At 46.3% G+C, this 24099-nt stretch overlaps 1 protein-coding gene across 5 annotated transcripts in view; it reads right to left on the bottom strand.

The window, feature by feature from the left end:
* ACAP3 (ArfGAP with coiled-coil, ankyrin repeat and PH domains 3) overlaps nt 1-24099 on the bottom strand; it is a 105006-nt gene that overhangs the window by 3343 nt on the left and 77564 nt on the right. Inside the window, exons 11-25 of one of the 5 annotated variants that reach the window (XM_069782643.1) lie at nt 20575-20626; nt 20020-20120; nt 19471-19582; nt 18679-18887; nt 18308-18377; nt 18080-18174; nt 17313-17527; nt 16592-16696; nt 16077-16178; nt 13782-13874; nt 13402-13622; nt 13130-13239; nt 12648-12758; nt 12472-12533; nt 1067-2433 (exon numbers count right to left, since the gene is read on the bottom strand). In XM_069782643.1, the coding sequence (XP_069638744.1) occupies nt 2327-2433; nt 12472-12533; nt 12648-12758; nt 13130-13239; nt 13402-13622; nt 13782-13874; nt 16077-16178; nt 16592-16696; nt 17313-17527; nt 18080-18174; nt 18308-18377; nt 18679-18887; nt 19471-19582; nt 20020-20120; nt 20575-20626 (1765 nt within the window). In that variant the 3' untranslated portion in view covers nt 1067-2326. Of the gene's footprint in view, nt 1-1066; nt 2434-2453; nt 5541-12390; nt 12534-12647; nt 12759-13129; nt 13240-13401; nt 13623-13781; nt 13875-16076; nt 16179-16591; nt 16697-17312; nt 17528-18079; nt 18175-18307; nt 18378-18678; nt 18888-19470; nt 19583-20019; nt 20121-20574; nt 20627-24099 lie in introns of those variants that run through there. The other 4 variants (XM_069782644.1, XM_069782645.1, XM_069782641.1 and 1 more) reach the window with 4 other exon arrangements.

The raw sequence follows: 24099 nt of genomic DNA on the forward strand, positions 1-24099 counted from the left end.
GGGACATGCAGAAAATTTGCTTCACACCTGCTTGTGCCACCTTTAGTAGAATAAAATAATGGTTTCTAAGCTAGTGGAAGCATATGTAATAGGTATCCAGTTTGAAGGTAGCTTAAAGCAATCTTCTCTGAGGGTGTGGACTAATTTTCAGCTTAGTAGCTACCTCTTTATTACAGAACATTCCCGAAGCCTGCTGTAGTTGAGAAATCAGCCATACAAATTCTTCATTAGGGTCATACCTTAGTGCTTGTGATATCATCACTGAAATATCTGTCCTATTTGGAGCTCCTCATATCTGAGCTGTGCATTTCCAGCGTGGAGCAAAAATCGAGGCACAACTGGGAGTCGCTGTTACACTCAGAATCCCACAGCAATGCTATAGAAAGGTGTAAATCCAGAGTCCCAACTCCCTACTCTAGCTGCCAGGCTATTGCCCTTCCCCATTGGAAAGCTCCTATGATAGCTGCCACTCTCACAGAAATTAAAGCTAAGCAACAGGAGATGCAGCACGATGTTTCAAATCCCTTTCCCGCTGCAAGCTGCGTGGCAAGCTCTTCCACAAACGCGACCAGAAGGCTGCCAGTGGTCCGAAGCAGCAGCTGCTCTCCTGCGAGCCCATCCCTCTGAACCAGAGCCCAGCCCTTTCCCTGGGTTTGCGTCCCACCGTGCAGCTCCGTGCTCACCCAGCAGCATCTCTCCTGGGGTCCCTGTGTCTGTGACAGCTCGTGAAAGCTGCGTTCTGTTGTCTGGTCCGGGAGAGGTTTGGAGGTTTGTCTCTTTAGGAGAAATATCTTGTCAGAAGGGCCGAGATGTCTATTAAGCTGCCACATTGCTAGTGTGTTTCATTAATAGCATTAATGAAATTAGAGCGTGTCTTAATCACATGAAACAGAAGGGCTGCCAAGAGACTTGGAATCCTGTGTCTTTTTGGAGAAAAGTTCATTTAGCTTCCTCTTTTCAAGCCATAAACCCGTGCCAGATAAATTTCATCTTTTAATCCTTCTTATACTAAAGTGCTTCACTGGCTTGTAAAGATCTAGAATCAGAAAAAATGAGGAAATGTGTGTGAGTTTTAAAAAAAAATTTCCTGTCTTTATTGTTCGTTCATAGATACTGTTTGCATGTGAGATTTTTTTTCACTCCCACTTTTTCAAAAAAATGCATTTCTTCTGCCATAAGATATATTACATTTCAGCACATCATAGTTTATATATATAATTCTGACAATACACTTTATTATGTCATGGTGCCTATACCTGTATAGTCCACACATAACCTTTTATTACTTTTGGTAACTATGACATACAATAATAAAAATGACAAAAATAATACTGAAAGCCGTGCCTTACAGAAGAGTACAACTCTCCTAACAATGAGACGCACAACTAGCAGGAGATAGAGAGCCCCGGAGGGAAAGAGCTAGATCCTGTTTGCCATATTGCTCGTAAAGTCTCCGTGGAGTCGGTGTTATATCTCCTGGTCCATGTTAAACCACTTGTCTCAAAGCACTCAGCGGTGGAGGTATCTTCAGAGGTGAGTTACGCAGCAAAATGTTTTGCCAAAGGTTTTGGAGTGGGCTGGCTGGGACTGGGAACCCTATGGCTTAGTGGTGGCTCGGTGCTGTGTCCTGGGTGGCCTTTCTCCTTTGAGAGGAGGGGACATCTGCATGTGGAGGGCCTCGTGCCACAGGGAATTGCATCCTGACGCCATCGTGGGAAGCTGGTAATTCCTCAGGGCACGGCAGGTGCTGCCCGTTGGTGAGCTGAGCAGCCTGGCTCCGGTGACACCGCCACGAAGCAGCGTAACTAAAAGTCTGCGACGTTCACTTCTCGGTTTTTGGAGCGTTTCAGACTTGCTCTCCTCCTGGCGTGCTCAACGGTCAGCACCGCTTCCCTGTACTTCATTTTAGGGGCAGGCACTGTTGCAGTATCCTAAATGCTAGTGTTTGCATACACCCAGGAAGGGCAAATTTTCCCAGGAATAGCAATGTGGAAAGGGCATTGAGAACTAAAAGCTCAGCTTGACCCATTTTAAACTGCGTTCAGGTACCGCAAGGCATGGGACCTAAGCCTACAGTCTGAATGCATACCTATTCTGGAATCACCCCTGGAGGGTCTGTCATCTTCCTGGTCAGGGCACAAAAGCAGACACCAGGGAAAACACAGGTTTCTAGCAGAAGCGTGTCTGAACAGAGAATATCTTTCTTCAGTAGCTGAGCTCGGCTTGGCTCAGCCGTAAACCTGCTCAGACGTTTCTGCCGGTCTGTGCTCCTGGAGCTCGGAGCTTGACCTTCCAGCAGAAGGTCTTGGCAGAGGGAGGGAGGGGGCTATCTGCAGGAGTGGCTGAAATGCAGGCTCCTCCTTTTGAGTTTCTCGGGGTTGTTCGAAGCCATGTGAGAGAACTCCCGGAAGATGTCCAGGTAGGTAGCATCTCCTGCAAAAATACACAGGAAGAGGCATTAGTCCCAATAGTTTTGCTTTGCCTTGCTTTGATACTTCCCACCCATGGAGATCATGGTGCATCAGGCCATTTTCACTTGGAACTCCTGACTTTCATCTATCCAGATGAAAGAAAGAGCTCTACACGTGATACAGAGACAGAGCCCAGCTTGTTAGCCTTGCACTGCCTCAGAGGGTTCTGGTTTGGCTTTCCATTCTTTGTTAATTAGAACAGGAGCCTGCATACGTAAACATGCTCTCGGGACTCTTGCTTCACAATCAGATTTGGGATAATTCCTCCCTTTTAATATTATTGGTACTTTTTTCCAAAGCCCAAGAGAGAGTAGCCTTTTAAGGCTTGAAGGAGAGAGCTATTCTGGAAGCTGAGGGCTCTGAAAAAGGTCTTTCGTTGAGCCACTTGTGCAACAGCAGAGCTTCGTGCGGTCAGGAACATAGGGCTTGATATTGGTTTGCTGGAGACAGCGTTCCGCCGGGAACTGAGATAAGGTAATTTTCTAGTCGGCTGCCTTCTCCTCCGGCAGCCAGACTTTTCAGAGCTTGTTGTGGCAGGTACAGCATCAGTCCACCTGTACTGGAACAAAACAACAACCTGTCGAAGGGCACTATCAGATAATAACAATTCTCCGTGACAGCTGACTCAAGGCCCTGTTCAAACCACAAGTGAAGGCAAAGAGTTCAGGTGTCCCAGCAGTGGTTCTGTGATAGAATCTCCCTTGATGCAGGAATGGTTTCAGATCTATGCTGCAATTCTAGAGATAATTAGGCACCCGCATCCCATTAGTGATATATCTGCTTGTACGTTTGCTGCTTGATGTTCTAGGGCAGTTTTTGCCATGGACTGGGCTACTGAGCTCATTTTTACCTGGTGATGAACCCATGTAGCCACAGGGGAAAAGATAAGTGAAAGATCCCAGGTATTCACCTACCAGCTACCTTAGTCTTTCATACAGAGCTCTGTGCCCTTTGTTTGACAGAAGACATGTCCTGGAAAGTCGCTGAGAGGGTAGACCCACAGCTGCTATGAGCTGCATAGCTCCAAGGCACACCATCCGTCAATATCGCTGCAGTGCTGAGGGATGAGAAAAGCTAATGCAAAAACTTGGTTCCACAAAGCCAAGTCGATAGCAGGATCCAGTGTAACTTCATATTGCCACCCAAACTGGGCTGGAGAGAATGGTCTGAGTGTGTCCAGCTAGCTGAGAGCGGACAGAGAAGGCTTGCAGCTTCCCCTCACTCGCCTGGCAGTGCTCCCTACCCTGGAGGCATCTTCCAAGAAGCATTCCTCCAGCTACTCCTTTGATGCAAGCTCGCAGGACAGGTCCCTCCGTGAATGTGCCGTCCCCTTCCACCCCAGCTCATGGGGGAGCACAACGGGATGTGAGAATTGTCTCTTTTCAGCACATGAAGAGTTCCAGCCCAAAAGGTCTCAAGAAGAATAGTCTTCAGCATTATCCACAGGCAGGTGACAAAGGCTTATAACATGAGCCTTATCGTCAGGCAGGCTTTGATCAGGATATGTTGATTTTCAGGCACAGCAATGCTCAGCAAACGTATGGTTTCATGCCTGCCACAAAACCAACTTGACCTACCTGTTAGCTTCTGGTTATAGTCACTTGAGCCCCTGCTTAACTGGTGGGACTCAGCCTGTTTCCACTGCCCCCACCAGCGCTGTCCTGTGCGTACAAATATATCCCAATGCTACGGTGACTTCTGCCTTGCAGCCTGTTAGACCACAGTCCTCTCCCACCAGGGACAGACCCTCCACGACCCACACAGCCTTCCAGTCTCTGCGTGCATCACCCCAGCTTCCTAGCATTTCCACCTGCTTCCCTGCCACCTATTCCCCCCGACCTTGCCTAAATAAAATGTAGTCCCTTTTGGGGAGAAGGAAAAAAAAACCCACCCTTATACAAAACATAGAAAACAGGTAGCTCTTCTATGAGGACAAGAAAGACTCATCTCTCCAGGGTTTATTTAGAATGAGTCTGCTGTTGAATTGTTAAGCAGACCTGGCAGCAACAGGTAAGCAAGCGCTGAACTGGCTGAGTTCTGGTGTAGAGACCAGGTAACAGCTGGTACTTCTTCTCTTTGATCCTGACTTAGTTTTGACACCAGTGGGATGGTGTCAAAATGGCACCGTTAGGTAGCAGGATAGAGAATTGCTATTACCTCCTCCCAGTAGCCAGACCAGGTTGGTAAAATCACGAATATATCCTTGTTCAGTGAGATCACTAATCCTCCCGTATACTGGTAAAATATTTGTTCTGGCAACACTCAGATATAACTCCAATTACAAGGATCCTACTCTTGTAGTAAAGTATTAGTTGCAGATTTTTGGAGATATTTAAGCACTTCATCCTCATTAACTAAAGAAGAGACAGTCTTTTGGAGATCTGGGTTTTTGTAATCGCATTTCAGTCTTCAATGTATTTATCCTTGTGAGGTTGGGCGAGACCATAGTCTCCCCTTCAGACAGAAAACAGAAAGGTAGTAAAATAAAGGGGTGGCAGTGGGAATCAGTAAAGCCATGTGTCTCCCAAGCTCTGTGCTTATAAATTTACTCTAAGACCATGCAGCTCTCCTTCCATAAATGCCTTAAATGATTGTAATGCTCCTGCTTTCAAAGTATCCTTCCTATTTAGCTCTTTCACTGAGTTCACGAGCCTACCCAGATTCATTAATTGGGATCTGTTTGTCCCTCCAGGGGAAAACAGAGGCTATTCCACAATTTTGTTTTTCTGCATTTGTTTTCCATGCTAAGTATGATAGAAATCATGAGGCCAGGCCAGTCTTTCTTTTCTTCTTCTTCTTTTATTTTTCCGCCACAGACACACAGTATGAGAGAAACCAGTGGGGGAAGGATTGCACTGTGATGTGTGGGAAATGGTGGTCCATGTGCAGAAGATTGGTATTTTCATCTAGTGCAAGGTCTCCTTTTACAGGACAGGCATCAGCAGAGCTCATAATGTATCAAGCATTAACTGATTCAGGTACTCTGAAGAAACATGAGTGGGTGGGTTGGGGTGTGTGTGTGTGAGATCTGAGCCTGTCACCTTTACCCCAGCCTTCTTCCAAAGCACCCTGAAATCACATTATCACAAGACAGTGTCACAGAAACCCAAACAAAAATGCAGAGTATTTATGTGGCATTCCAGTCTATTCACTGCCATAGAATTCAAGCTGTGGGTTGCAGAGGAGAAGGAAAACAGGTTAAAAGGGCATGGTTTTCTAGATCAGTTAATACAGGCAACAAGGCAAGAAACCCTACATAAATAAATCAAGCCAAAGAAGGAGGAGGGAAGGAGTTTATCTAGATTTTTATTAACAGTGTTTCAAGAGACAATAGAAGAGAAGGGAGGGGAAAAAAAGGCAGACACCACAGCAACAGTTTTAAAATTGTACAAAGATAATAACATACAGAATATCCGGTTCCATAGTTACAGTCAGTACAGGCTGTGTAGGGAAAGGGGGAATTAAAAAACGTGTTACAAAGTTGCACTGAAAGCAGGCAAGTGAAGGAGGTTAATAGGTTATAGCGTATTTACAGCAAGTGTCAGCCCCTGGTACAGCAGCCCAGCCATTCAGTGTGTAACAGAGCCGTATTAATCAACCACACTTAGCAGCTTTGACTTAGCTGAAGAACTTCTTTCTCTCTCTGTGCTGTTTAGATAGGAAGGTATGGGAGCCTTAGCCAGGAAGAAGCTGGCTGGGCTTTCTCATCTCAAAGGCTTTCACTCCAGGCTGCCAGCCTATGTAACCCTACAGGAAAAAAGTCTTACTCTATTTCTGTGATTCAGCAGCCCCAGGTCTCACGCAGAGGGCTCCTAGGATGGGGAATCCACACTAACATTCGTCTGCTGTTGGAGGGACACGATGGATGGAAGTCAACCAAGACAGGTCTACAGATCCAGTGACAACCTGAAGACAACCCCCCAGCTGCTCCCTGCGTGTCACCTCTTGGAGCACTGGGACGTACAAACTAAACGCGCTCCTTCGTGGCCTTCACTGCGAGGAAGGTGCCAAGTGCCGAGATGTGTTTGGGGAGCAAACGCTCCTACTCCAGCTAGCCTCTCTAGCCATCTCAGCTACCGCACTAGGAACACACACGGTCCTCCTCGTGCCTTGGAAACTATTTCGGCTACTACCCCCACCTCTGTCCCTCATTCCCTCCCCAGAACTACGCAGCTGCCCTACCTTGGCACTAACACAGTGCTGGGCATACAACTCCGAAGGGATGTACCCCAGCCCAAATTCCCTACAAGGCTGAGGAACCAGCAGGCAGACTGATATGAGTCACATTCCTATGGAAACAGCACTCTGTATTTTGGAATCTCAAAAAAAAAATTAAAAAATTGTTGTTTCTTCAGAACTCCCACCCTCCCTTCTCCTGCTCAGTCACTTCTTCCCCACACCCCCTTCTCCATAGAACAGCGCGACACACTCTTACACACATGCGTGCTCACACAGATGTTTGTCATCAGCTAACCAATGGTTTAATATCACATTTAATCCGTTGATCCTGTTTTGTCTTTGGTTGAAAGCAATAATGCTCGGGCAGTGAGGAGAGAGAAGTGGGTTCAGGGACAGTCGAGCAGCACAGGAACAACACAGTAGTTTAGCAGTAGACAACAGCTGTGTTGTGGCCACCGGACAATAAGTTAATCAGTGCATTTCTTTAGGAGGTCTTGTTTTTCTCTTGCATAAATAATGACCATTTTTGCTGGTCTGAGATGTTACTGATCTATTTTATGCTGATCACAGTCTCAGCTTGTCAAATCTCTCTTTAAAGAGATAAATTCTTCCAACTCCAGGTTTTTCCTCTAGACTGCTCAAAGAAATTTCACATTGCAGAGACCATCTCAGAGACAACAATATTAAAATAACCTGAGGCTTCCCTGGATGACATGTGGAGAGGGAACACAGAGGGTATCATTTCAACCTGCCAGCAACCTGAACTCATCCCATTTGGAATCAGAGACATGTGGCAGACCCCAAAGATTCAAACCTAGACTACCTGTCCAGGCACTTAGTTACAGGGTTTGGGTCAAGTCAAACAAAAGCTAGGACAGGTATATAAATATTCACCCAGATCTCAAAAACTCAAAAGATGACAGAATCTGCATGGCTGAGGCAATGGTTTGGGTCCATTTGTGTTTTGACGATGCCTGGCATGTTGCTTTCTAGACAAAGGCAAATCTCCTCATGTTAACTGTGGTTGCAACCAAGTTACTATCATATAGATAACATACGCACTCTTTGAAAAGAAAGGAAGAATGAAGAGAGAGTAGTTTTGGCATTAGATATTTCAAACAAGATTTTACAACACAAATGCAGCTGTATTTGAAGAAGGAAAAAAAGAAAAGTGTTCAATATCCAGTCTTCCCTGTAGCCTGGTTGGCCATTTACTTTGCTGAAAACAAATTTTCTGTAAAATTTCCCCACTCTCCCCTCCAAACTTCTATGCACACACACGCACACACACCCCAATCAAAAAAAAAAAAATCAAATAAACACAGAAAACATTGAGAAGTGCCTCCTTAGCATTTTTTTCCTGGAGAACTTTTTTGTTTTAGAAACTGCAGGATGTACTAAAGTGTTTGATTATATTTCAAACTAGAGGCATTTAATGCCTCATGATCTGTATAATGAAAATAGAAAAGGGGGGAAGGGGGGGAGAAAGGAAAATTGTGGGGGGGGGGAAAGGCAGGTTTTGAAAAAGATTGCCTAACAATGCTACAAAAAAATCCTGACATTAAATACAGACAAACTGTATTGAATAAAAATTGCACTAGTCCTCTGGGCACATCAATAATAAATTAAATACTTAACAATTTCACTGATTAAAAAAGACAGCACAAAATCCATAACAAAAGAACATAAACCCCCCCCAATACTGTATGTAGGAAAAGTGCACAAAGTTGCTTTATACATTGAATCTAAATAAAGTACCAATACATGTTAAATAGATAAATTGTCTTGCAAGACACTGCTTTTTGCATCAGTATTTACATATGCTTTAACTTCATGTACTTCAGCAGTGAGTCTGAGCTCCAATGGACCTACCTGTACATGATTTTTGTATTGTTCTCGTGAGCCACTAATGCTGACTGTGAAATAAAATGACCCAAAGTGGAAGCCATGTCTCCAGTTCTCACTGGCTTACAGAAAGGATCAGTCATATTTCTAACTTCTCATAAAAAGCTGGAAAACCAATTGGGGTGTTTTAAGTTGCTGTACATGTAAAAAACATTGCTAGACAATGACCATGCTGAAATTCATTAACAGAGTAGAACCGTGGCAGTGGTGAAACATCTATTTCACTTTCAAGATCTTTGAAGTACCCTGAAAAATGCCAGCTTTGATTCAGTGTGGCACTTTTCTAGGAAACTTGAGGGGACGTCAGCACTGACAAATGTCTAAATTGATGCAGATCAGTATAAAATGGGATAGGATTATGAAAGAGAATTCATTACAGGAATCTCTCAGTTCCTAACCCAGGAAGCAGAGCGAGTTCTTGGCTGTACTCAGCAATCTAAGTGCTGGTCTGGATGCCGCAGGCTGATCTGCATGATCTAACCATAAGCATAGCACAGTCCTGCTGAAGGCAGACACATACTTAAGGGCTTTGCTGTATTGCTAGCAGGTTCAGCACCGCAACTCATTTCCCTGGACAACAGCGCCCAACGCCATCCAAGCTCTGCACAGAGCAGTGAGGTCTGCAGGGCACTTCACGCAGGTGATTTGTAAGACTACAGATTTGCTCCTGACCCCAACTCAGACCGACAGTAACGCTACCACCAGCTGCAGAGTAAGCAGGCTCAACTGATAAGGAAGGGGTGTCAAATGGGGCAGCGACACCCAAGTGAAGGCACCACCCTGCTCAGTGGGGAAGCCCATTTAAGTTTAGGATGCCTTGGACCAGAAAGAGGACAAAGTCCAATGCAAAGGACCGAAAGATGAAGCTCCACGAGAATGTAAAGCGGTAACCTTCTGTAATCCTGCACAAGAAACGCTGAGTGGGCAGTGATGCTGGCTATACCTTCACACAGGTCTCAGGAAGAAAGATATTTAACCCAGGGCATGTTAAACGCAAACTGAAGGAGACCATGTAGCAGCACTGCAGCAACAGCTATGCACAGTGCACATCTGCCTGCATTTGGTATCACTTACACAGGTGTATGCCCGGAGTCAGCCCTGTTCATTCAGTGATATGACTCCAGAGTCACATGTGGGAGCTACAATCAGAGCACGGTCCCTACTCACAAAGAAATTGTCCTCTGAACTCAGGATTTATACACCCTAGCGTTCCTCTGAAACTGAATTGCAGCAATAATGGCATTTCATGCCACACTGCTTCATCCCACATGCGGTCCTGAATCAATCCTGAGGGTGCCACAGCTGAACAGAATACGAATACAGACCAAGGGATCTGCCCTCTGCCAACTGTTAAGGGCACATCCTACAGCTTCTACTCAGAGAAGAGTTCAGAAGGAGTATTGCCTGGTCAAAGACTACAGAAGAGTTTCAGACCAGGCATTGAACAGCTAAGGCGGCCAAATGCAAGTTTGCATGGTGCACTCCCTCTCCAACCCATCAGCGTGCTGTGAATCGGCAGGTTCACGCGAGCCAGGAGTTACACAGCGCAGGTTCAGCAGCAGCACGCTGTGTGCAGAGCACCAGCCTCCTGGGACAGAAAAAGTGGAGCGATGGAGAAAATGCTGTGAAAGGCATTGCCAGTGATAAAAAGGCTGATGGGGCCAAGCTCATTAATTTTTATTTTCCAAGATTGGTGGAAGGAGATTGTTTATTATTTAGGGAAGCATGAAAGGCCCTGGGATCAGATTTTGCACTGCCATCGATCTGCAGCAGTTTCAGCACAGTCACTAGGACCCTTTCAGATTCACAACAGACAATTGGGACTGAGATCAGAACTCAGCACTTGGTACTGTGCATCCCAAATCTCCAAAGGGAGCAAGAATGAGAAAGCAACAAGACAAAGATGGACTTCAAGACTGCACAGACTGTGGTCTGGCTGCAGCAAAACCTGGGACACCACTTTCCTAAGGAAGCAGGGACTCTCCTTTGAACTGAGAGGACACCCTACTAGACACTAAGTGGAGTTTCTTTATTGTTCCACTTTTAGATGTGTGGGTGGACACTGACTGCTGTTGGTTCAGTCTCTGAGGGCAGTATCTTGGGTGAAGAGCCGGATCACTGTTGCTCCAGTATCCGAGGACACAATTACGTCAATAGAAACAAACCTGCAAAGGTTTAATCCACTAAGGGCTGCAGCATGACAGCAGCCAGCATACAAAAAAAAGTAAAGAAGTCAACCGTGTATTGGATGAAAAACAGTATGATTGTGGATCACTGCTGATGTAATGCAGGAGGATGGGGAATTCTGCCTGGTATTCTTGCATTCCTTGCGAGATCTTGATCCCCTCAAGATCCCAGCATTATCCATAAGGCACTATTGGCCCAACCCCAGAGCCAGCAGCCTAGGTGCCCAGGCAGGCTAAATACCAGTTGTGGACTACCACCCACGAGTCCTGAAAAAACTCTAACATCAACTGCAGTTGAGGGCATTCTGAAGAAGTTCTTACAGGAGCACACCTCAGCTTGGCATCCAAACTCACAGCCAGAGGATAATCTGCCAGTGGTACGCGTGCTCTGTAAGTCCTCCTGAGACAGGATTACATGGCTGCAGCATCTCTGCAGAGCTATTGTAGCATGATCCCTGTAACACAGACCATAAACATAGCAAAGTGCTCTAAGTAGAAACAAATTCCCCCACTCCAGCAAAGAATACTACAGGAAAAAGGAAAGAAACAAAAAGAAGATTCTGCCAGTCATTGGAACTGGGGAACTCAAAAGCCCCTGGGCCAGCTGCTGAGATGCCCTACTCACATGCTTCAGCATGCGGGGGGAGAGCACAGAGGGATACACATGCAAGTCGAAGTCTCCTTCACAGAGATGCTAAGTCAGAAATCGGAAGTGACCAGGAAACAAACTGAACCAAAGTCAAAATTGCATCGTGCAGCCAGCCATTTAGGCAGTGGGAGTTGGATGTGGCTTTTCTTCCCTGACACAAAGCCCATCGCCAGCGACAAGCTTCTCCCAGCCTCAAAGAATTAGCACTGCTGCTTCCATAACACCGTGCAGATCGCATCTTGGGCCTGGAAGCAGGCGAGCTATGGCTTTGACCAGCTAACCACCAAGGGCGAAAAAAGGGGAGCGTGGCTGGTATAGTCCTGAGAGCAATTAAGGTGAGTAGCCGTCGCTCTCAATTCTACCCCTTCCATTGTGCCTTCTGGAGCAAAATATCTCTGCCCCACAAAACAGCCTGTTCCTGACTTAGAGGTCATCTTTTAGTTTTCTAAACTGGCCCCAGCAGCTCCCAGTCCCTGCAGCAGTCCCATGAGAGAGCAGGCTGCTGGTCACGCTGCCAGGACAGAGGGCTCCATGTCAGAATCCCTTCCAAACAAACTGTTCAGACGAGAACTCAGTGCATGGTAACTACGCTGAAGCAGAGACAGGTTCATCTGATCGTATTGTTGGTGGGTTTCTCCTGGTGATAGAGGGTTTCCTTTTCTTCTCTTTCTTTTCTTTTTTTTTTTCTTTTTTTTATTTTTTAATGCTAAACTCATCTCCCATACTTTTCACACACTCAAGTCCACACGCCATGGTCTGTGGTTATGCCCTAGAAGTCTCCTACACAAAATCAACCATCCAGTAGTCAAGCATGAGAACTTAACGCTAACAGGAAAGACCCCTTTTCCTTCCTGTGTGCATCTCAACCTATACGTGCAGGCATCAAAAACAGACCAATCTGCAAGAAACACCAATATACCAAGGATGGGGCTCTCAGGGCTTCTAGAAATTCAGCCCAACTTCAAGACAGCAAAGGGGAGGTGGGGGAGTTGTCACTAACACTCATCTATATTAAGGCTGATGAACTCCTGTATACACTTTCTGTACTGCAGCTCGGTAGGGCTGTTGCTGGGATATTGACCTGGTTGTCCAAAGGGGCCCTCTGCTTCTCGCATTTCCTCATTCATTCGAGCCAGACGCAGCCTAGAGTGAAACAGAGAAAGCACAAGGGAGAGAGATTTGGTTATTCCTTCCCTGATGGCTATTTACAGGCAATGTTCCTGTACACGTGCACTGGAAAGTCCTGGTTGCACTTACAAGGTAACTATGTCCGCATTGGCTGCCTGGACAGCAATACTCAGCGGGTCCTGCCCGTCACCATCCACCGCATGCTGATTTGCCCCTCGCTTGAGGAACAAGCAGACCTGACTGCAGAAGGGAAAGAAAAGACCGTCAGAACAGAAATTCCAGCTCCCCCCCTCCACTGAAGTGGGCAGAGGGCACTGTCCTTCCATAGGCAGGCACAGCTTCACTTCTATTGGTCTAAATCAGGAAATGCTGCAGCAGCACGGAGAAAGGAACGGGCGTAAAGGGGCCCAATTACACCCTATCTATCATCATGGGGGCAATTATCCTTAAGACAGTCACATTGTTGACGCGATATAAAAAGGCATGCTTTGCAAATAACCAATTAACCAAAACCCAGCTCCTTGCCCACCTCACCCCCATTACTCTGTGTTAACGCTGAATCTCAATCCAAGGGTGATGGAGCATGTCACCGCGATGTGCAAAGAACTTACCCAGTATGCCCTAGGTATGTGGCATGATGCAAGGGAGCTCGGCCTCGGCTATCTCTTTGGTTAACATCTGCCCCATTCTGCAGCAGGAATTCACAGGCTATCAAGGAACCCTGGCAAGGTAAAAGGGAATTACTAAATAAATTCAGCCAGCAGTACTGAGAGGATGCATGAGCACGTACCAGGCTGTAAGTTGCCCGTTGTCAGCGCGCTCTGAACTACAGTCAAGACCTCACATTCCCAAATGTGGCCTCCCAGCCACTAGCACAACATACCCCCTTCACAGCTTGAATCAGAGGAGTTTTGTTTTCATCTTCATCATTCACCCAGTTGATCTCAGCACCGTGTGCGAGTGCTTCTGCCATGAGAGGCAGGTTTCGGGCTTGTGCTGCCTTGTAGATCAACAAGCCAGGATGCAGCTCCCTCAGGTCCTCCAAATCTGATGCTTCCTGTTCAATCTCTGCTTCACCGCTTGACTCCTCTGACACCTCACACTCTAAGAGTCAGAAAAAGATGGAGAGAGATGACTCAAAAGCTTTGCATTTCCAATTTCATATATTCCCTGTTGTTCTCGGCACCAGACGGTCCTGACCATCCATCCGGCCTTAGCACTAGCCACCTCCGCACGCTTCCACCAACAGCCTGTGCTACCCACCTTCCTCTGTCACGCTGTCCACCACAGAGCCAAACACCAGGATATCAGTGCTGCCATCCGTGCTTCCTCCAAGTCCACTGTCACTGCTCAGACCTGCAGGGCCAACAAAAGACAAACCAAGCCCATTTTAATACACAGGCAGTCCAGTACCAGGCACAGCTGAGACCACAGGGGAAAAGGGCTGCGCAGAATGTCACACACACATTGCACCGGGCACTGCTGGCAAGGGAGATGGGGATTGCTATCCCATTTAGCCCCACTCAATAAAACTGCCCAAGGAAAAATTGCAAAGCCTTATGGTGTCCACGTCCCCACGCTGCCCTTCATGCAGGGATGCTCCAACATTGCCATGGCACTTTGGACTGTTGAGGACAGCCCTTGCTGCAATCCATGAGGGACGCCGTGACGTAGACTGGAGCAGAGCAGCAGCAGAGACAGCTTTGCAGCAGGATATGCAGTGTCATAAGCAAATAAAGACACACCTCTGCTTTTACCACTAATAATCTCATTTTCCACTCTATCCGTGCTCTCCCCAGAGCTCTTCATTTGGCACTGGGGCACTTGCCAATGCATGGCTCTTGTGACAGGTTATTGACCATGACTGGGCCAAATAATATCAACACTGTGTATCTCAAGCCAAACTCTTAAAAGCATTATCCATTGGCTCATTCACCTTCACAGACATCCCTTCCCTTTCCCCACAGTGCTTCCCACCATCCCTGTTTAGCTAGTGAATGTTACAAGGCAGCTGACTACATACAAGAAATGGAGTCATGAAGAGATGAAGCGACTTGTCCAAGGACACACAATGTGTCAGTGGCAGAGGAACTCTGTACCTTTTCCAGCTTGCACCCAAAAGTAGTCAAGAAAATGACAGAAAGGAAAGAAGAAGTACATGCAGGAATTGCCCCTACGGGAACAGGGATGGCACATCACCTTTGTCCTGAGGGATGCCCAGTCCCCTTGGGAACTCTGGCTGGATTCAGCTTCTTGCTGCTTTTAACTTCCCAATGACTGTAAGGTCTGGGGGTGTCTGTCCTCCCAGAACTCAAGAGGTTAAGTCCCCATGACCTACCCCAAGACCTACCCTCAAACCACTGATTAGAAAGAAAAACAAGCCAGGTTGTAGCTAACAAAATGTTTCCAAAATATGAACCTAGTAGTCTTTGCAAAGAGTAATAGCAGGAAAGCCTGCAAGAACTCAAGATCTGAGCCTTCGAAACCACAGCAGAACAAGACACCTTAACCTTAAAGGCTATTTGTTGAATTCTTCTGAGCAGCTACAGCTAGGCCCCATATAGAAAACAGTCTCTAAATCAGTGGTCCTGAAATCATGGCTCACAAGTAATGTTCAACAGCCAAAGGAGATAATGAAGCTACAACAGAAAAGGTTTAAAGTGGCACATATCATGCATATCTTTTTTTGGATTTGCTTTCAGAAAAATCATTGCTGTTTTTTGTAGAAAGCAAACATACTGCTTGGTGAGACCGTGCTCTCCAGTATGTCAGTACAAGTAAAGAGTGACTCCAGCGAGGCCACAGGGCACTACTCTAGATTTACATCAAAGCAAGAAAGGAGGATCTGGCTCATATCACATCAATATTAATAAGTCAAATTCCCAGTTCTGTTCCCACTGAATCAGTGATAGAATTCCTATTTTCTTCTAGAGGAGCAAGATAAGGCTGTTGAGCAACTCTGAAGTCCTTCATCTCCCAAGTATTGTTTCCATTGACTAATAACACTAAATTCCTCGAAACTGGAATAGCCCTTAAAGCACTGATTCAGACAAGCACTAAACCATCTTCTTCATTGATTTCAAAAGATAACATGTATTTGTAGGAAAGCCTGTGATCTTCTGCTGTGCTGACTCAGGACCGTAAATATTTCTCTTAAGTTCATACAATAACAAGCAACTGAACTAGTAAGTTTTAAAAAGTTACCACTCCCCAGCTAAATATGATAATGGACCACATGACTAGTCTGTGACAGATGCTGGGCATTTGAAATAAACACTTCTTACTCCCTATTTGCCATGAGATCCCACCTGTACAGGATCCTTTATCTCATCTGAGGGAGAGTTGTTCCTTTAAGATGTAGTAACTTGGCTGCTGGAAACCCTAGGAAGCTTTTTGCCTTTCAAAAGCCTGCCGGCCTGTCCTCCCACAAGGGACTGGTAATGTATGGGTTCCAATCATTTGGCTGAAAGAAAATACACGACTGCCTCTGAAGCTTGGTTTGGAACAAGTAAAATTTGGGTGTCTCTTTTGCTGCTAGCTGCCAGAGCGTCACCTTACCTCCGTCCAGGAGGAACGGCGTACCGCTCCCACCGGGACCAATGCCACTGCCACTCCATGGGCCACCTGTTAGCGGATGCTGCATAGAGATGTGGCTGGCACCTAGAGGAAGGTGGACGGAATATGAGGGGAGTTCATTGTCACAAACACAAAAAGAAAAATTGTCCGCAGTAAGACTTGCTAAAAAAAGGAAAAAAATTAAAAGCCAAAACTAAAACCAGAAAAAAAGCCAATGGAATGCATGGTCTGGGAGTAAAAGATATTGGGGAAAAAACCCCATGGACTAGAATGCAAACACCAGGGACTGACTGGATAGGATATTAAATTAATAAGTGCAATAAAAGAGCAATGGGTTGGAGTTTGTGCAACTGACTCCCCATCACTCTTCTGAAACGTTTACCCTCTCTCCAGTGAGGCCAATACCTTGCCTTAGGTCTGGTACAATGCACATGCCCTAGAAGAGCTGGGAGGTAAAGCGTGCCAGAAGCAGAGACACTTTCTTTCTTTGTACTTACTGCGTGGGCCGGAGCCAGCACCAGTGTCAAAGTAGGAGAAGAGCGAGTCCAGCTCATCAGGGCAGAAAAGGGAATCTCGACGGAACTTCCTCTCCAGTGTAGCTGCTATTTTACACAGAGAGATTTTGAAATACATCATTAATCACATGCAGATGAACAAATGAGACACATTTCTACAGCCGTATTTACACAGACTGAGCTTGCATCTCCAGTGCACCCCAGATGTGTACGGTGCCATACTCATGCCCACGTACACCATCAAAATATAACAAAGTGCTGACCATATGTGGTAATACGCTGCAGACCAAGTCATCCCAGAGCATTTTGAGCAGCCAGAACCCTTCATAAGCATGGCCTCTCTTACAGACCAGGCAGGTAAAAATAAAAGGATTTGAAACTTATTAAAAAGCAGGAAGCTGGAATACAAAAGAAAATGCACAAAGCAAGCTTAGAAGTTGCTGGATCGCTCTAGTGTAATGATCTCCTCCTTTAGCCACAAGAACCTCCTTAAACAGAAGAAAAACGTTAGGAAATGGCTTTAAAGACCTGTGTCAACACAGTTTGTGCAACAGCAGTTTTGCTTATACCTCTGGCAGGTTTGCAGGTCCTAGAGAAAGACGGGGCCACACATGTTATTAGGGCAGTTGTGCACACACCTACAAAGAGTGGTGGGCAGGCCAGCACAGCTCTGCATGGGGAGTGGGGCAAGGGAGGTTCCCACCTGATGACAACATGGCTGGTGATGCATTGCCTGCTTCATGGCGGTACTTTCTACGAGCTGTGGGTGCTTTCGTGGTGCTGTTGTGCCTCTGGCACTTCTTCACACACCAGCGTCGAGGTTTCCGCTCATTCTCTGTTAGAGTCTCCCCACTTGGCAGCTTCTTCAGGAATTTCTTCTCCACATATTTCACCTTGATCCAGGCTTCCTTGTCCTGCCTAAGAGAAGAACAGCATAAATCTGTACACAGGCTCATGTGATTCGCCTAAAGCAAACAGCCACAAGGAGATGGGGCTTCTCTGCCTCATTTTATCAACCCGGCTTGGAGTCCTAAAAATCACTGAGGCCTGTATTAAGAAGGGAGAGTTTCTCAAACCTAGAAATACCTCCCATTTCAAAGCAAAACTAAGAAGTGTGGGGTGTAGCTGAGGGTAGAATGAGATGTTCAGCCCTAGGCAACACCATGTGCTTCAGTTACATGTATTTGAAAGGTCTCAGAGCAGGTGTAAACCCAGCAAGCCCTGGTTCCCAAGCATGTTTCACCAGTTTGCTGGCTGGTAATGCCCCACTGACCTTTCTGAGAGTCAAGCTCAGGCTAGCTACAGAGGGAGTGTGTTGAGGTAGGTGTACTTGAGGTGGTTTGGGCCCTCAGTGAAGGGCCAGTCACACTCTTAATCTGACTTTCCAGACGGCTTAGGGTACTGGGTTTGCTGTGTGAATGGATAGGTTTCTACAGGACTGAGAGGACCACCGTGTGCACTCAGACTCACCTGGAGCTCCCTGCTGTTGGTTTCTTAAGTCCCAACTCTTCACACTGTGCCTCATAAATCTGATTCATGGTACTGTTCCCCAGCTCACACATCAGCTGCAATACAACAGGGAACAAATGAAATCTTCAGGTGAGGAGCTACCTTCCCTCTAGTCTAGCCTGCCACCAAATAAGACTCCCTCCATGTCCACCATTTGCCTATCTCTTGCTGTTAAAAGCCAACACTCACTTTCAGTAACTCTGGCTCCCAGGAATCCAATGTGAGAGATCGGACCTTGGAGCAGTGAACACCCAGACTCCTATTTATCCAAAGGGAAGAAAAGTGAAATGGTTACATGCCTCAAACCAGAACTTCTCATGCATCATAAAATGAACAAGATCAATCCAGTTCTTATGTATTTATCTATATAGATGTAGCTATAGCAGAGCGGTATATGCATATACAGATGTACCTGCACACACAGGTACTGCAGCAAGCAATTACTTTTGAACCTATCTGTACAAACATTATAGTCAATTGTAATTCAGGCTCCACCATTTTTTCCAGGAGCTTGCAATCCATCCCTGGCTGGCAGCACAGAGCACACAGGCACGCAGTACCTGTGGATACCAGAGCACTCAATGCACAGCAGAATGCCCAAGTTGATACTGGCCCAGCGAGGATCTGGCTGACCACAGTCACAGCACTGGTCATTCCCGGGTATGCTCTGCACTCTCTGCAAGATGGTCTCTCCTTTCACACTGCGCTCCCGGGAGTCAGTAGCAGAATCAATGCTGCTAGTCGATGGGGAAGCAGTCCGGTCCAGTCTCTGCAGGGAAAAAAGGGTTCTAGGATTCTGCGAAGCACTGTGGAACAAACCAGAGATTTGCATAGCAGAGGCACTGATAGGAAGCACTACCTGAAGAAGAATAAACTAGGGCTAGTCCAAGAAGGGAACGGGTAAAGCCTCATTAACCTCGGTTAATTGCCACAAGACGGCGCTGCACCCCATCCCTGCTCTGGGAGTGCAGGCAGCATGCAGACCATTGTCTGGCAAACTACTTGCTATCGTGGTACTTTGCTTGCACTTGTCCCAACTAGGGAGCAAGCTCTTCCCAGGGGAACATAAATTCCTAGGGGAACATCAATCCAGAGTGATGGCAAGAAAGTGAAGATGTCAGAACAACACTGATTTAAAACCTTGCCTTTCCCCCAGCCCAGCTTTATAAGCGTGGCTTTGGTTGGTGAACAACTGTTGCCTTTGAGTTAGCACTGGCCTCAGCTCCCTCCCTTGAGTGCAGAAGAGTATTTTCAAATGGTCCACCCACAAACACTGGACCTGCCACAGCCCAAAAGCCCACTCTCAGGGCTCTGAGACACAGTTATGGATCCGTCATGACCCCCTCACTCACTTCAATATAGTAGCTGTCAGGACTCTCCCGGTATGCAGAAGCAATGCTAGCTTGAACAGCCTGAATCCAAGCCTGACGCAGCTTCTCTGAGTCAGCCTGCAGCATGCAGCTCCTGTGAAGGAAGGAAATGAGTTGGAAAGAGCAAAGGGACAGGGTGCACGTTTTGGTCAAAATTGTTCTACTTCATCCTCAGCACAGACATTCCAATGGGGGCAGCACCTTGATTTGACAGGCAAAGGGGCAAAAATTAATCCTATGAGCTTGTACTGTCAAAGGTGTTCCTGCTTCAAAAACTCCAGGCAGGTCTGCTAGCTGTTTTGAAAAGCTGACCATTGCCAGTTTCACTGTCTATATGCATATGTCTACATGTGGTCTAGATCTGGCTTATACTGATGTCTGACAAACTTCAGAGGGACTTGAGTACAGGCAAGGGTATCTCCCAGTCAACGTTTAATAGCCCAGGGCAGCATCTGCTCAAATCTAACCTCTTGCAGTTCTGTGCACAGTCCAGCTACCATGAGGATGGCCTAGGGAAGTCACCAAACTTACTTGGTAGGTGAGACGACCTCAAAGCAAAACCTCCTCTCTATATCTTCACACGGCTTGACAGTACAGAGCCGCAGGTCTTCCACCACTACCGTGAGGACATCCTGAAAGAGTGAGAACAGGTGGCTTTGTTGGCTCCCTGAATCTGTGTCATAACCAGGCCTCTCAGAAAACTCCTTCCCAAACCCTGCAGGTTAGCATAAGCTGAGCCCAGAAAGAGCAGAGCCAGCCCACCACCAGATAACTCTAGGGCAATAGGAAGGGGTTATACAGAATTAAAGCATAGGACAACATGCACATGAAGTGGCAGGCTTACTGGGGACTTCACCAACTTCCTCTGCTGAACAGGAATGTTTAGATCACCACAAACACCATCTGCTGCCACTTAGTACTCAGTACAGTCTAACTTGGGAGCACAATAACGCCTGAATGGGCTTGCTGTCCCCCTGATCCAATTCCCCTCCCCACTCCCCCACCATGGTGCAGAAGTCCCCAGCAAAGCAGGGCACCAGACAAGCTGGCTAATCTGCCAGTGTTATCTGGTGTAGCCTCACTGACCTTTAGCTTTTTCTGGTACACCAGCTGACTGTTCTGTATGGAGAACCACCTCCTGAGGGAAGACAGACAGACAGAAAAAGTGAACAAGAGAGCTACAGAGAGGCAGTTTGTTCTATGGCAGAGCAGGATATGTCTCCATTTAAAAAGAGTGTAATTTATTCCAAGAACCTGGAAAGTAATGTCACAAGAAAAGCTCATACTTCTCCAATACCCTCCCTTGGAGAACAAAGGATTTACAGCCTTAGGGAATGACTCCTGGCATTGAGATGCTGTGATGGCAAGCGTTCTAGATATGTCAACGTATAGGAAGGAAAGATGGGAAGAAACAATGGAGTAGGACAGTCCCATATTATGGCCTACGATTTCTGGGGCACAAGCTTGTGTGTGCACACTGGCCCCAGTGTAGGTAGTAAATCCAGTGCCTGTGGGACATGTTGCATTCGTTAGGGCATAGTTGCACTTGCATATATATATGCAGAGTGGTCATACTTGACATTTACTGGGGAACTTGGATTACTTGCACATGCCATGCCAGATGCAGTGTGCCTGCTGCCTCTCCAAGCAGGGCCATCATAAGGCAAGCCAGAAATTCCTTGACACCATGAAGAAACTTCCAGGTGGGAAAAAGAAAAATCCATCTCAGACTAACCCAGAAAACCCTGAAACCAGGACACTAGCAGCTCTACAAATAGCGTTGGAGAAAATAATACTAGTGAGTTGTACATCTTGCTGTTTATATAGGCTATGCTACCGACCAGGCTGATTTCTCTGTAGCTGCTACAGCCCACGGGAGGCCAAACAGTGCCAAATCTCCTGTTTCCTACGGCTAGAGTATGGACAGGTGTGTGTGAAGGGAGTCTACCTTCTTAGGAGGCAACAAATCATGAGCTAGTAGCTTTCCATTAAAACAAAAGCGACTGAAGGTCCATGTGATGCTGATAGCAGAGGTAATTCCCTGGCGTCTTAATCTACGGTGCTAAGTCCAAAACCCCAAGTCACTTCCTCATTCCAAGATACAGCCTAAAATTTTGCAACCTGATCTTCATGGAGGGCAATGGGAGCCAGGACCACCGCTAAGCTTCAGGAAGAAGGTACTGGAATACTTGAGCATAAAGAGTCAAAGAGGCTTGCAGCAAGATGTTATTTAGAGCATGTATTACATACTCTCTTTGCAAAAGAACTAGGTTCCCCGATGTCCTGGTTTCAGCTGGGACAGAGTTAATGAGATGAGACAGGATTCTCTTTCTTTTGTCATTGCTGAAATATTAAACAGATAAAAGACAACAAAAGGACTTGACATGTCTGTGGAGAAATGAGAAAATACAGGTAACTGGAGGCCATCCCATCTATGTGGGAGCCCATTTTGATGAGCTGATATCACTGATGCATCGTTCTGAGCTGCTGTGACAGCAGCAGTCTATGCTCAAGAAGCTCTGCTGTCACATGAAGCTGAGTGGAAAGTTTGTCTCTCAGGTTCCAGTCTCTGCTCCTGCTCCTTCCAGCTGTGCTCTCCTGCTCACCACCCCAGAGCATGCATTTCTGCCTGGTGCTGGCTTCTATCCCAACATCCTGAACTGTGGGTTTTGCTGTTCTCTTTGCCTGCCCCCTCCTGCTCACATGAGGGGGAGGCACTAACAGTGAATAGCTGAGTGACAGTGAGAAGGTGATGAGTAGGCTACAGGAGCTGTGAATAGCTAAGACGTGAGTAGATATGGCTAAGAGTGGGTGGGACTGAGGAGACAGAGATGGCTGTGGGGAGGATCCAGGCTGTGTATGACTGGGATGTAGGAGGATACAGGGAGGATAGCTGGGATTTGGGGGACAGGGAAAACTTGGAGCCCTTGACACTAACATTACTTCAGACATCAAGAAAACGAGACAGTCCCAGAGGGTCACGTTCCCTACAGGATAAGTGCCCTTTGGAGTGACCCTTGAATTCACAGCCAGGGTCCTGCTAGGAGAAGGGAGTTGCCTGGAACCATTCCTCTGTATCACAAGAGTCAAGCACAGGTCTTGACATTAACCTGACACACTTTGGAACGACCTTCTGCCCTGCAAAAACAGGTGGTGTCAGTGAAAGAAGCCATGCTATGGACCGAGGCTATACTTTGCTTAGGAAACACCAAGCAGGAAATCCTAAAAGGTTGATAAAAATTCAGCTAAGACACCTTCCCAGTGCAACAGCTTGTGAGCACTGAAATCAAACACCGTGATGCACTGTGTTATAGCTGCTGTTGTGGTTTCTGGTTCCTCCAAGTGCAAACTGGAGGACCAGAGAGCCTGAGGGGTAACAAAATTATACTAAATTTGATGGGAATCTCCTTAGTACTATGGGAAGCTTCAGAGAAGGAATCACTTATCTAACCAATTCAGAGATCTCTAATAATTTCAAACCTTTTTTCCATGCAAATACAGGCAGTTTCTCTTCATATCACAAACTGTCCACTGAAGCATTTAGCGTTTATTTATTTCAAAGTCTAACAATTTCAGCATATTTCAGCCTTGCTGTGATGTATGCTTTGAATGTATCCCGTAGCCAAGTAAAAGATCTCTTAATATTGTATCATTTCCCTGTTATGTGAGAGGAGTAAATGTAGGTCAAAAAGGCATTGATCTCATGCATTAGAAGCTCACTGGAAGGGTTTGAATCCTTTTGCACAGCCACGTATGAAGCCCATTGACTATCTCAAGGGAAACTAAACACACAAATATCGAGCAAGGCTAGAACATGAAACCTCTGCTTCCACTTTCCCAAGGTCTCTGGCAGCTGCAGAGACTCCTGACTAGTGCAGGAGATATATGAGCCTGGCATTCCCAGTGACCTATCAGATGAAATATTTATAAATTATTAAGAGCAGGGTCAGTGCACAGAAAGCCATTTCTCAGCTCCCAGCAGCACAGTTGATATTTCCATTCTCACATACCTCCCCGTCCCAAAATAGACAGGTTTGATACTCATGGCATGTCCTGCTGTGTTACTGAGGTATTTCTCTTAATTGTTACAAATTTACAGCTTTCCTAAGGCAAGACTCAAGCTGCATTGTGCCCTGTCTTCCCTGCATGGAGCCTGGTCATTCTTCCATTGTGCAAGGCACTTTTTTTCCTAGCATTTACTAAGACGCAGCAAAACATGAGCTGGCTCATTCCATGATGCAGCCTCAGGGGAATATACAGCTTCACAGAAAGAAGCATACTTGGTTTTGAACAGGAAAATAATAATCGCTTACATAAACTACACAGCATCTAGCTCTTTTAGTGATTAATGTACATGTCTTCAACACACCAATATCAAAAGACCTGCAAAGCAAGTGGCTTTGCAAGCTCAGCACATGACTTATAACGTGCTGGTAGAAAATTTGTGGTCTTAAAACACCATTGCAATAAAGCAGATACTTACTCCTCTTTTTCTCTGAGCTGACTTGGCGCCACATAGCCAGGTTAGTGTGTCGATAAGGCTACATTAATCTCTCTTGAGATACTGTTTCTCTCGGGAGAACTTACGCAGATGCAATTATGCTAACATGG

This window comes from Haliaeetus albicilla, chromosome 4 (assembly GCF_947461875.1).
Source record: "Haliaeetus albicilla chromosome 4, bHalAlb1.1, whole genome shotgun sequence".
Classification (NCBI taxonomy): Eukaryota; Metazoa; Chordata; class Aves; order Accipitriformes; family Accipitridae; genus Haliaeetus; species Haliaeetus albicilla.